At 32.3% G+C, this 13,882-nt stretch overlaps 1 protein-coding gene across 1 annotated transcript in view; it reads right to left on the bottom strand.

The window, feature by feature from the left end:
* LOC118197042 (kinesin-like protein KIF21A) overlaps positions 1–13,882 on the bottom strand; it is a 250,282-nt gene that overhangs the window by 12,961 nt on the left and 223,439 nt on the right. Inside the window, exons 30-32 of the mRNA XM_085818558.1 lie at positions 12,481–12,664; positions 6,384–6,551; positions 1,501–1,621 (exon numbers count right to left, since the gene is read on the bottom strand). Coding sequence (XP_085674684.1) covers positions 1,501–1,621; positions 6,384–6,551; positions 12,481–12,664 — 473 coding nt within the window. The remainder of the gene's footprint in view (positions 1–1,500; positions 1,622–6,383; positions 6,552–12,480; positions 12,665–13,882) is intronic.

Genomic DNA, 13,882 nt, shown 5'->3' with positions numbered 1-13,882 from the left:
ATTTTAAAACACTGAATAAAAAGCAGCAACTAACTTCTTTCAGCAAATTATCCATAAAACGGATGCACTGATTCTCCTCAGGGGATTATCATATATATCAAACGCCGCACTCGAGAAAAATGGCGGGGAAAAAATTTAACTTACACAGAAACGCCGCAATAGATTAAATTGCGCGTGACATCGTCGTGGGCCGTATAGATGCAAAAACTCAACCTAAGTCCTGATATATGACATACCAGTTAAGAAAAATGCATGAAATGAAACCATAACTCAAAAATAAATTAAAGGTAAGAAATGTATAGCTTCTGTGCCGTTTAGAGACATTTTCAAAAATTTTCCGCTCCCTTCTTACTTCAAAACTATTCAAGAAGTACTTGTACCCAAACTGATGGGATCTGTATTTGGCAGAATGCCAAGAAAAATCCATTTATGCTGAAGGGGAAATACGTCAGAGTTCGTTATCGCGAGGCAGGTGGAGTCGTGTCCACCTTTGAAAAAAATTGCAGAAAAGGCAGGGGTGGGGAGAGGATGGGTTCTGGAAGATTCATCGAATGTCAGAGGAGAGAGACTATTCAAACTGATGAGAATGTTGATTTGAAAGGGGGAAGAATGTTATTGTTCTGAGATCTCATTTAGGGTGAATAAGGCATGTAGGTCTGTTCAAGGGAAAGAATGTAAACAAAATAACGTTCTCAAAAAGCAACTGAGTGGTCTTTTGTGTGGGAACAGCACCAGTCTATGCACAATGACAAGGCCATCCAAACTATGTACAATGACCATCATAGGAAATATTTTATTTTTAGTGCACCTAAACGCCGCACCAGCTGAAAATTTAAGCTTTAAACATGTAAACGCCGCGGCGTTTCTTCCGGAAATTACGGTAAATTTAATTATATGATTAAAACAGACAAACGAAATTTTGAATCACCATAGCTTTTTCTCCTTTAACTTTTGATTACAGTCACCAAAAATTACAATTTCATAGAATTGCACTAGTTTTATAATAGAATACAAAATCTCAGTTAAGAAATTTAATATAAGTTAGCAATCAAATTGAAAGCTTTTCATTTTCAAGGTAAAAACATGATTAGATATGTTAACAAAAAAAGCACAGGAAATCTCCTTTTGCATTTTTCCTTACATATTTTATAACTATATACAGAAGTTATAGATCACAACAATGTAACATATTTTATATGTAGAGTTACTGTGGAGAATACAAAATCATCATTAAAAAAAACTTATAATTAAAAAAAAAAAAAAAAAAAAAAAGGCTGAAATTGAAATGGCTCAGGTCCCTAAGAAAGATTGGCTGGCTTGGGATGTTTTGCCTACTAAAATCTCCAATATGAAAAGTACTGGATAAATTAGGCTCATGAACTGTATAACTATTTTTGGAGTAGAATGCAGATTTAAGCACAAAATAAAAGCAAAAATAATTTATTAACTTACAAACAAAATGAAGGATTAAAATTTAATAATACTAAGAAGAACAAATACTTTTATTGATTGATCTTGAGATCCACAAATAATTCTAATTTTTTCAAATTCAATATCATTTACAGCTAAGCAAAGAACATTTGCCTGATATCCAACATTCAGAGCACCAATCCACTGCATCCTACAAGAAGTGGAAATACAAAATACAGAACAAGTTTTAAAAAGTGTAAAGTACATTAAATATATTATAATTTCTATTTCTTTCAAAATTAATGTATTTCCAGCACACAAAAATTGCAAAAAATATGCATACATTTCCTAACATAATATGAATTGAAAAATCAATGCTTGGTTTTAAACTAAGCTAAAAAACTATGCACATTAATATAGCCATCTCAAAAAAGCTATGTAATCATATATAGATATTAGCTATAACAAAACTTAAATTTGTCTTCAGTAATATCAAATCTTTAGAAAACAGTTTTCATAAAATATACAGTGTAAAAAAAATCCAAAGCCTTTTGTTATCCAGATATGATACACTTAAAGGATTTCACCATTTCCTTTGCATATCAAAACATGTAATGAATAACTTGTTATCATACTGTAAAGAATATTCAATCAATCGGATGTATTCTTGTGTAAGTGTTTCTCATTGTCAATAACTGTCCGCTTCAAAATGATTTGATTAGATGAAGCAACGTAAAAAAAAAAGTAAAATATTAATCTAGATTTACTGTTTAACTTTTGTTAATATGATGTGTCCCCCCAAAAGTAGAATGAATCGAAAAGGAAAATCTATGAGCATAATCACAAATCCATGTGATCATATTATTGACAACGATGATGACTACATTGTTCCTTTAAAGTGCAAAAGACAACGCATTTTGAGTACTTCAGAGGATAGTGATAGTGATTTATTGCATCAATGTCCACTGAACAGTCTACAAGTTGCTGAAGACGTTTCTAATCAAGGTGATCCTCTCGAGCATAGCGAAGAATCTGGTTCGCGATGTAACTTCTCTAGCCAGAGTAAACGCATTGAAGACTTTGAACTATTCTTTAATTCGACACTATGGTCACTAATAGCTGAAGAAACTAATAAATATGCAGAATATTCAAGACATTCACCTAGAGAATTGGAATCATTTGATGCAGATATTTGAACACCAGCTACCGTTTTAGAGATGAAGGCATTTATAGCAGTGCTAATGGAAATGGGAACACACAATATATGAAAACACAATATATGTTCATATTGCTCTGAAAATTCGCATAACATACAGTGGTTTTGAAGAGTGTTCTTTTGAAACAGATTTCAACACATTTTGAAATATTTTCACTCAAATGATAATTTTTTATGTTTTCTACCTGGTCACTATAAATACGATCCTTGTGCAAAATTTAAGCCACTTGTTGAACACGCTAGTAAAGTATTCAAATTACATTATAAATTACACAAAGAATTATCAACTGATGAGTCGCTAGTTGGGACGCTGTGTCATTCTAGAATAAAGCAATACTTGCCAAATAAAAAGCATCATCGTTGGGAAATACAATTCTGGATGCTGTGTGATTCTGTTTCAAAATATTGTTTGTTGTTCTCTTGCTATAAAGGTGCAAAAGAAACAACTGCTACTGATAGGAAAAAGTTTGAACTTGGACATGATGTGGTGGTAAATTTATTAAAAGATAGTAATTGTTTGAATATAGAGCATCACATTTTTGTCGATAACTTCTTTACCAGCATAGAATTAACTACACTCATGTCCATAAATTAAGGATAATGCAAAATCAGGCAAAGAAAGAGTTAGAAGCAAAACAAATTTGACTTTTTGTAAAGCTTATTTAATAAACAAAAGGTAAAGAGTAAAAAAAGATGCTATATTTTTGATATTATTAAAAAATTAGCGATTTTTTCTCCCTGGAACAAATTACAAAAAAAAAAAAAAAAAACCTATTTACAAAAAACCAATATTACATGGTTGGTATGATTGTTAATACATTGTATGTCTCCCAGATGATGCAATACAGTCCGTACAACGCATAGGCATGCTGAGTATCAAATTATCGATCTCATCTTGGGGAATATTACACCACTCAAAAAGCAATGCTCTCTGAAGTTCCGGTAGACATGTAGACATGTAGGAGGAGGTTGACGGGCTACAACTCGTCGGCCGAGCATGTCCCACACGTGCTCTACTGGATTCAAGTCCGGTGAGAATGCTAGCCAGTCCATACAGGTGATATCCTCCGACTGAAGGTATTCGCTTACGATGTTTGCACGGTGAGGATGGGCGTTGTCGTCCATAAACACAAATTGTGCGCCCATGGCGCCACGAAACAAACGTACATGTTGTTCCATAATGATGACCCGATAGATTTGGCTTGTCATGGTTCCAAGTTGAACATGCTGGTCAGTTCTGAAACCCAGAATAATTCCACCCCAAACGAGCACTCCTGCACCACCACAATGGTGTCATTCAATGATGTTTTCTTGATGGTAATGGGTACCTGGAGCTCCCTATGAAAGTCCGGCGAGATTCAGACTGCAAGCTAAACCTGGACTCTTCGGAAAACATCACACAAGCCCGCTGTTGCAGTGTCCACAATGCATGGTCTCTACTCCAGGCTAACCGCAGGCGACAGTGAGTTGCAGTAAGTGGAACGCATCTGACAGGTCTACGAGCATATAGACCAATCTGCCCTAAGCGTTTGTACATGGTCTGCCTTGAAATTGTCATACCAGTGGCTAGAGAGAGCTGACGAGACAGGTCTGAGGCTGTGCTCCGCCTGTTTCTTTTGGCAGTAACTGCCAAATACCGGTCCTCATTCAGCGTTGTAACTCTGGGGCGACCTGTGCTGTAACGTCTACTCACATTACCATCATCTTGGAATCGTTGCCAAAGCCTGGAGATGACACTCTGGGCAATTCCAAGTTCGTCTGATACTTCTAGTTGGGTATGCCCACATTCCAGACGGCCGATAATTCTACCACGTAAAAAATCATCCAAATGCATCCTTTGTGTCGTAACTATTCGGTTATTGCACTGAAATGCTTATAAAGCACCCGCGAACAATTTTACTTCTTTGCCTGTATTCCTTATATATCACTCTCTTACACTCTCATCATTGTGACGTACCATCGGTGTCATCTGGTTACTTCCTGAAATTTGCATATGATTCTTGAAGATGTGTGTAGTGATTTTACAGGTGATATATTTATTTTAAAGTTTGATTTCCGCGTGACTCTGAATTATCCTTAATTTATGGACATGAGTGTAGATATTTATATTCTATGGATACTTACTTAACTGGAACCATTAGAAGAAACAAGAAATGCATTCCCGATAACTTGAAACAAATAAATGTAAACGAGGTAAAATATTTTCGAAATATGAAGTATTATTCTGTGAAAATATAGCGAAAAAAAGTTTAAAAAATCCTGTATTATTAATTTCCACAAAAGCAGAAGAGCAAAATGTAACTATAACACAAAATTGGCAAGGCAGAGAAATACGTTAAACAAAAATCGCTATTAATCAATCTTACAATGCCTTCATGGGAGGTATCGGATAAAATGCTGTATACCTAACTCGATGAACAAAGATCAGTTAAATATTGGAAAAAGGTAAAATTTAACATAATCAAACACATGGTTTTAAATGCATATATAATCTACAAAGAAAGAATTGAGTGTAAAGCAATACTTCGGTTACATTTTATGCTCAATATTATTTTTGAAAAATTTGAGTGCTATGTAAAAAAGGAATTCATCCAACACGTTTTGATAAACACCCATGTTACAAATTATAATTGTTACTCTCCATTTAAATTGTTTGTTCATAACACAAAAATATTGTTAATTTGTAATTCCGTATTTTATAAAATACATCTGTGTTATTACATATGCATACTGTAAATTTATAAATATTTCAAGTTTTGTTTGATAAAAATTATTAAGAAGATAACAATGAAATAAATTTTATTATTTTGTATTGTATTATTGCATTATTATAGTATTACTCTACCTATTGTAAAAAGTACTCTTTACATTAAAAGAGCTGTGTGATGTACTTGCTTCAGTATATCTAAGCGCGCAACTTCAACAATCGATAACGCACTGTCAGTTATCCACGATGTTCGAAATATACTGGGTTTTCTTGACATAAAATCTCAGCAGCAGAACCGTGCTGCTTGGGTCTCAAACAGTTAATAATGTAAATATCATCTTAATGAATGTAAGTTTATGAAGATACAGACTAAAATAAGTAATTATACAAATTCAATTAATAAATGCAGTTTAAATACCGGTGTTCATGACGGATCTAAAATCCTGCACCTCTCAGAGGGTTAAACAAATGGCCCAAGAGAAGTGAAGGTAACTGCAAAAATATAATTACAACACCAACAACAAAACTCATGCAAATGACTTTATTCTTAATCTTGCAATGCATAGCTCAAAAACTTTATAGCAATGTCTTTTTTTAACTTTTACACTACTGCATACCAATTATATGATATAAACTGAATATCTATATCAATAACCGAGTTTGTCAGTTATTTTATATTAATAACTCAGAACAATAACTGGCAAACCCAGTTTTGTCAATTTTCATCAACCAATTCTCTGGAAAAATTATGATATTACAAAATACACAAGAAAACTTAGAGTGTAATAAACACAATATAAATATAAATTATGCATTAAAAGCTTTTCTCTGCTCAGACCCAGAGGTATTGAATAATATTTTTTTCAGGCCATTCACTCTTTTTAAAGTTCGCATAAAAGCAATATATATAACAAAACAAATAAAATCATATGATTCATTCCTTTTAAAAATCTAAACCTCACTAGAAACAAATTTAGTATGTATTATAAAACAGTTTCAATAATCAATTTCTAAGATCCCATCATATATAATAAAATTTTAATTACTCACTTTCTCAAATCCCATATCTGTACAGACCGTGAAGTAGCACAAAACAAAAGTGTACCATACTGGCTCAAAGAAATATCATTTATCTGGTATTCTTTAGCCCAGAAATGATCTTGCATTTCATTTTTAAGAGCATGAGATGTACCACCAGAAAATACTTGACCAGAAGACCTGTAAAAATTATAATAAAGAACTGAAAAAATAATTACACATTTACAGCTATCAATTTACTGATATAGCTGGAAAAATAAGTAAAAAAGTAATTAATTGATGACTTCTATACATGAAAGAGTACAACAAAATTCCAAATGTCTGTTTAATTTCATGTGCATATCCCTTGCATTCTACAAGGCAAGTGAAATAAACGTATGCTATAATCCAACATATTCTCTAACAGAGTGAAAGTAAGCACAAAATATTTCAGGACTAAGAATTTTATGATATACATGAAAATTACAAAATATACAAAGAAAAAAAATTCAAGGATTCTGGATTGGATGGTAAAGCACAAAGCACACAAGGGTTATCTACCTAAGGGAAGACAGGCCAACATGTAGGAATATTCAAGGTAAACAAGCTCGTACCTACCTTACACATGGAAAAAGTCATGATAACTCCCATGCACACAGCTCATTTGCTGAGATTTGAACAGATTAAACTTTCAGTAATTTTACAGCTTAGATAGTGGCATGTCTCAAGGGTTTTGTGTTACAAAAGTCATTACTATACTCTGTGTATTCAACAAATAAATATCTCTATAAGAAAATGATGCATCCAAATATCAAATGTAAAAGTGGAGAATAATATATTAGAGTGGTATAGATTTTACAGAAAATTCTGTACAATGATTTAGTGGGCATTAGTTTAATTTATTTTAACAATAATTTAAAAAACAGCTCTCATTGTAGAATATCTTTTCTCCTTTAAGATGAAGAACCTTTTACATGATGCACGTGGAATTAATAAGTTTTCATTCCTTACATATTTTTCTATCAACCATTTTTGACAAAAACTGTCAGCAAACAGTGCAATTTAACAGCAATCACAACAACGAAATCACAATATATTCATAAAATCATTTTGGTTTTATATAACTAGATTCTCAACAAACCAGGGAAATTTTATAAAGAAAGATATATGTTAGCTGATTTTTTACAAAAGAACAAGCAGTAGTGCATTTTTAGAATTTAATGACTGGTTATACCAGGATTGCCACTCAAACAGGAGAATGAAAGTCACTGACTTTTCCATGTGTGTTTTAACAAAATTCCAGTCTATCTGCGTAGTGCGCATTAATTGTGCTGAGAGGTAAATTAATTATGATACCACTTGAAAACACCAAAGTTTGTGTATTACACATGACTTATATATATCAGGGTTCACACACATTTCACACACATACCCGAAGAACTAAGAAGCTGAACAGACCTTTCGCTGAGTAAAGAAAGTCAAATTCATACAATTCTAGAAATCATTTGGGATCTAAAGAAGAAGTATTCAGAATTAGAATAAACCCACCTATGGATGGTGTTTTAACAAAACGTTAACTTCTGTCAACTAATGCGAAAATTTACGATGCTCTTGGGTTTTTATCACCTACAACGATACAATTAAAAATCTTAATGCAGCATTTACGGAAGAAAAATATTGAATGGGATGATTTATTATTTAATGATATTTCCCAAGCATGGAATTGTTAGCATAAATTTAGGTATTTTGCATAATGAAACTCGAAAGGCATACGAAACGAACGTGCGCCAAGATATATATTGGCGAGATAAAATAAAGTTCGTGTGCAATGCAGTTCAGTTAGTACTTTCTTTTTTCACATACAGTGTTAAAGTATGTTCCTGTTTTTTCTTATTGCCTAAAATAGGTAAGCCTGATGATATTTAGGACTGATGATGATTCTATGTAAGTTATTCTTTTCAATACTTCAGTGTTTTAATGTCTGTGAAGATTATTACTTTTTGTTATGCTTAAGTTAAGAAAAATTATGCTATTTTATTAAAGAAAGATTTCGTAGTTAATTTTTTGACTTATGATTCTTTAATGAAAACAGCGTCTGAGGAAACTTACTCACTATGCCTTCAGTGCTAATGCACAAACCGACAGGAATCTCATTGTATCGCACTCAAATCTCACTTGGGGAACAATAAATAATCTGCCTGGTTCTTTGCTCTGCGCACCTGCTTATCTTGTTCGGGATGGTTCTCTTGATGCTAATTTTGACCCAGATGATCCCTATTTCCCTAAATTTGATGTGTTAAATCTCAAATAGAACATTTAGCTGAAACCAAGATTTCACGAATCATGATGAAAAACAGTTCTGTTAAAACTATTCAATTAATTGGCTTTTGCGATGTGTCTGAGCATGTCTATGCAGCAACGTTTTGTCTATGAACAATATTCGAAAATGGAACATTCCACGTTTCATTTATTACTTCAAAAACAAAAGTTGCTCCTGTAAAGACAATAGCATTGCCAAAACTTGAACTATGTGCAGCACTTCTTCTTTCTAGACTCTATAAAGTTGTTTCAACATCCTTAAGGAAGAATATTCACATTGATCAGACTATTTTATATTCAGACTCAAAAATAGTTTTAGATTGGCTTAGTTAATCTTCTCAAAGGTGGAAATGTTTTGCTGCTAATAGAATATCAAACATTTAAAACTCAGCTTCAGAAGCTTCATGGAATTATGTAAAAAGTCAAGAAAATCCAGCAGATTGGGCCTCAAGAGGTATTTCTGCATTAAAACTGAAAAGTCACACTTTGTGATGGCATGGTTTTCAATGGTTGTATCAGCATAATATGCTCCCTCTGCCTAGAGACCCACAGGAAGCATACATAGATGATATCAGATGCGAAGAAAAGAAATTGTCTCTGTCCGTCAATATCACCATTTCAGATACACCTGAAGTTACTGTTATGTTAGAAATTATTTCAAAATATTCATCATTTTCAAAATGCATTTGAATAATTTTGTGGTGTTTAAGATTCATAAGAAATTGCAAAATACAAGCTCAGAGTAAAAAAAAAAAAAAAAAAAAATCAAAGGTATACTATCACCTGGAGAGCTTGAAGAAGCAACTAAATCTATAATAATGCTCATTCAAAAATTAGAATTCAAGCTCGATTACAACTATTTACAAAAGAGACTTTCCTTGCCTCAAAACAGTAAACTGATTCCAATAAATGTTTCCCTTCATGGAGAAAGAATCATATTAGGAGGACGGTTAACAAACTCGAACTTAGATCACAATCAAAAACATCAAATTCTTATGCCAAAGAATTATCATTTCACTACGCTATTCATATAATATTATCACAAAATGCATTTACATAGTGATCTTCTATTTACTTTGTGTTGTATCCATCAAAAGTATTGAATACCCTCTGGAAGAGATGCAGTCCGACAAACTCTATCTAAATGGTTGACTTGCTTAAAACTGAAGTCGCAACCATGCCATACCATCATGGGAGACTTGTCTTTTAGTAGATTTAGTGTTGGAAGAGCATTTCTTAACACTGAACTTGATTTTAGTGTACCATTCATTACAAAATCTAACCTAACACACAGCAGAGTAAGATTTAAATTGAACATTGCTCTTTTTATTTGATTTGCCATTAAAGCAATTCATCTGAAGGTTGTTTCAGATTTATCAACAAATGCCTTTTTAGTAGCTTTAAGACTGTTTATCTCTAGACGTGGAAGGCCGGTAAATCTGTATTCTGATAATGCAACAAATTTTCGAGGAGCAGCAACCTACATAAAAGACGAATCAGTGCTTCTCAATTCTGCTAAAATTCAAAACTTTGCAGCTCAAGAATCTATTGTATGGCATTTTAACTCACCTCCAACTCCACATTTTGGAGGACTGAGGGAGGCTGGAATCAAAACTGCAAAGCAACATTTATTGAAAGTTTGCAAGTCAGCTATCTTAACTTTTGAGGAACTTACTACTCTAGTAATATACATTGAAGCATGTCTAAATTCTAGGCCACTGACTTCTCTTTCTTCAGATCCTCAGGATTTAGAACTGATTAATTCCAGGACACATTTTAAAAGGCGCTCCTGTACCTTCCTTTCCTGAGAATGCTCCAACAAAGTCTCTTTGCTTAAAGTCAAGATGGCATCTGATTCAACAGCTTCATAACCAGTTTTGGTCAAGATGGAAGAAGGAATATCTGAATCAACTACAACTACAAGAAAAGCGGGCTTTGCATGCAAACAATATTCAAGTGAATGACTTGGTTTATCTCAAAGAGGATTCTCTTTCTCCTTTCAAGTGAAATCTTGGAAGAATCACAGAAGTTTTTCTTGGAAAAGACGGAGTCATTCGAGTTGTTCAAGTAAAAATGTCAACTGCATTTTATTGATGTCCAATTTCCAAATGTTGTCCTCTTCCTAAGTAGTCATTCTTGAACTTGAGTGTTCAGCTCAGTTTTTAAAAATGTTTATGCCTAATTTTGTCCTTTTCTATAGATGGCGCTGCCCTCGTGCCAGATGTTTAATTCGTAATGCATTTTTTAATTTCACCCTGTGTTTGTAGAAACAGATTAAATAAAACAAAATGACTAGTATTCGATGATAAGAAAGAATGAACTTGTACAAACAATTCTAATAGTTGATAAGGTCAAAATCTTATTCAATTCTTTGAGTCTCTTTACTGTGTCAAATTCAAGTATTTCCAGATAACTATAAGTCGATGAAAATTCTAGGTAAGCTATTTAATAATTATTAATTATTGAAATTACCAACAAACAGCTGGTATTAAATTTATTTTTTAAATATATTTTTAAAAAAAAGCACTATTAAAATCACAATATATTAACATGTCACAGTTTAAAATACATGAAATTTATGACATTTGATTCTTAAATGATATTAGGATAATTACACATTGAAAGTTACAAAACATTTATGTTTTGCAGCAACAATACTCAACAAAATATATCTGCATCTTTTTAATCTGAAGCCTTTCCAGACATTCTGAATAATTTATATCAATTTCCTTCTCTTTAAGCATCTTTTCCAACAATTAGAAATTTGTTTCAATATGCAAACCAATATTCTCACTAGTTTATGTGTGTTTTATCTCCTAACTTGTCAATCTCACCACAATGTACCTATAAGGTTTTACCTGATCTGATAAAAGTTAAATAGTCAATAGCCATTACAGACGTGAAGCAAATTATCGCTATGTCTGAAAGTAACTACAAAGTCAGATAAACGTTTAAATAAACCTCTTATTTAAAAAGACCTTAGAACATAAAAGGCATGTTTCTATGCTAGCAAAATCAACTGCAGCCTATAGTGATCTAATTAAACAGGGACAGTCAAATTCAAACTAAATATGTAGACTAGTAGTCAAAAACTACACAATTTAATTTTTACCTAAGCTGGCTCAGTAACATGTCGTAATGTAGTTATCGTGTAACAAATTCAAATATTGGCAACGATAACGCAAAGACGGATAATTACGAATTACCAAAGGTGGTAGGAACTAATGCAGCATGCAAGCGAAGACCAGAAACAAATTCTGTCTTACAACCCCAAATTTTCTACAGAAACTGATATTAGAATCGCCAAAATGTTAAAAGATCTCCAAATCTGGAACCATTTAATAAAGAATTCACATTCCCAAAAGGGAAAATTGTTTAAGAGCACTTCATTAGGAAAAATGAAATACTTTCAAAATGCTTATGTTTCACTGTTCCTCAGAAACTTTATTATCCCACCATTTATATTAGAAATATGAAAAAATTATAATCCATGAACGTATTCACCCATTCAAAAGATAACTATAATATTTGTTAATGAATCGCCAAAAATATTTGTCCAAAATTCTAATTCACATTCAAAATGGTAGTCTTAAAAACAGACAGAAATTCCAGATGATTAAAATTATGGACCTCCTGCCGAATTTGGTCAAAATTAAGGACTTTTAAAGCACCAAAAATTGATTCCAAACACCTACAGAATTTTAAGGACCGTACAAACTATTATGCTTATAAAACATTTAACACAATATTTAAAAAATGAATGTTTTAAGAATTATTTTCAAATTTTGAAGTTTTAAATTTAAATACATACCAAAGGACAGAAATGCAGGATGAAGGTCTCTGGCGCACATCCCATACTTTCACCATAGATGATGATGCAGTAAATGCTTGTCTAGTATATTCACAGTAGCAAACTTTAACAACACTTGAAGTATGATCATCTAAATTTTGTATTTCTGTACCTGTACTTAAATCCCAAATCTTTACTGTGCCATCTAAAGTACATCAAAAGATCATGTTCTATATTAAAAAATATCCAGTTACTAAAAGTACAACTATAAAAGTTTTTTGCAATAAATCACTTTCTTGAAGAACTTTCAGAAATCTTAGAAATGTAAGTGGGAGGGATAAATTTAACTATAGTGTAATTCCAGTTAATGCAGGAATCTAATTTGCTTCAGAATAAACTTTAAAAAAATTTTTCATTGATTAAAAAAAATTGCTTCTTTGATACAGCAGCTATTTAACTATTATCCTAAATTTGGGAAAGAGGGCAGCACCAGTTTTTTAGCCACTTCAAATACCATAAAAATTATGGTATTTTAAGTCAGGGAACTGATTTTAATATAACTGCTCACAAAAGAAAAATTCTCAAATTTCATTTTGACTTTCTTTCTCTAAGCCTGCAACAGAAAAGCTTTTAAGCTCAATGAGCTGGAATTTTGAAAAAAACATAGCATAATTCTGGTGCTGTGCCACATAAAGAATCATTCATCTGCCAAGAATACACTGGAATGTACTCAAGGTAAGCATAACAGATGTTGACTATGACGAGATTGTTGCAAGAGACAAATTTTTTTTTTATCATGCAATTTTTTTGTCTCCACTGATGGCTCTCATTCCCTATCACTGCTCTAAGCATTTCATTCAGAATCAAAGTGCTTCTGTGTTGTTAACACAATTGCACCTAATATTTTTTGTTAAAAGTCATTCGGGGGAAAATATAAAGGTAGAAAATTTGCTAATTTTATAAGTATGTACTCTTTTCTTTGAATATCTGCATTCTTAGCCTCATTCTGTGTAGCAGCTGTGCATTATCAACATACCATTTCAAAGCCTGCAACACTTGGTTATGCTTGTAAAAAATTTTAGCCTTGGAAGTCCATGATTACTATTAATAAAAAAACTGATGTGTACACCACATGACTTCCTTGAATTGGAATATTGAACTATACGCATTTTTTCTCGCATTTCATTTAAACTTATTGGATTGAATTATATCTACTTCGCCGACAGCGCATAAACCACAACAGAATAAATGCACTCTTTAAAATTCACTCTAGTATTTGTTTACCATAGCGACACTGGCGCTAGATTCACTTAACAGTATTAATAATTATATAACAGTTAACATATATAATAATTATATAACATAAACTAAGTTAACTGTTATATAATTCAATAATTATATAACAGTTAACTTATATATTTCG

This window comes from Stegodyphus dumicola, chromosome 6 (genome assembly GCF_044657685.1).
Source record: "Stegodyphus dumicola isolate Sdum_Otavi_A_Nest chromosome 6, ASM4465768v1".
In the NCBI taxonomy this organism is placed as follows: Eukaryota; Metazoa; Arthropoda; class Arachnida; order Araneae; family Eresidae; genus Stegodyphus; species Stegodyphus dumicola.
Note: the sequence above shows the minus strand (reverse complement) of the source record. Positions and strands in the feature narration are given on the sequence as shown.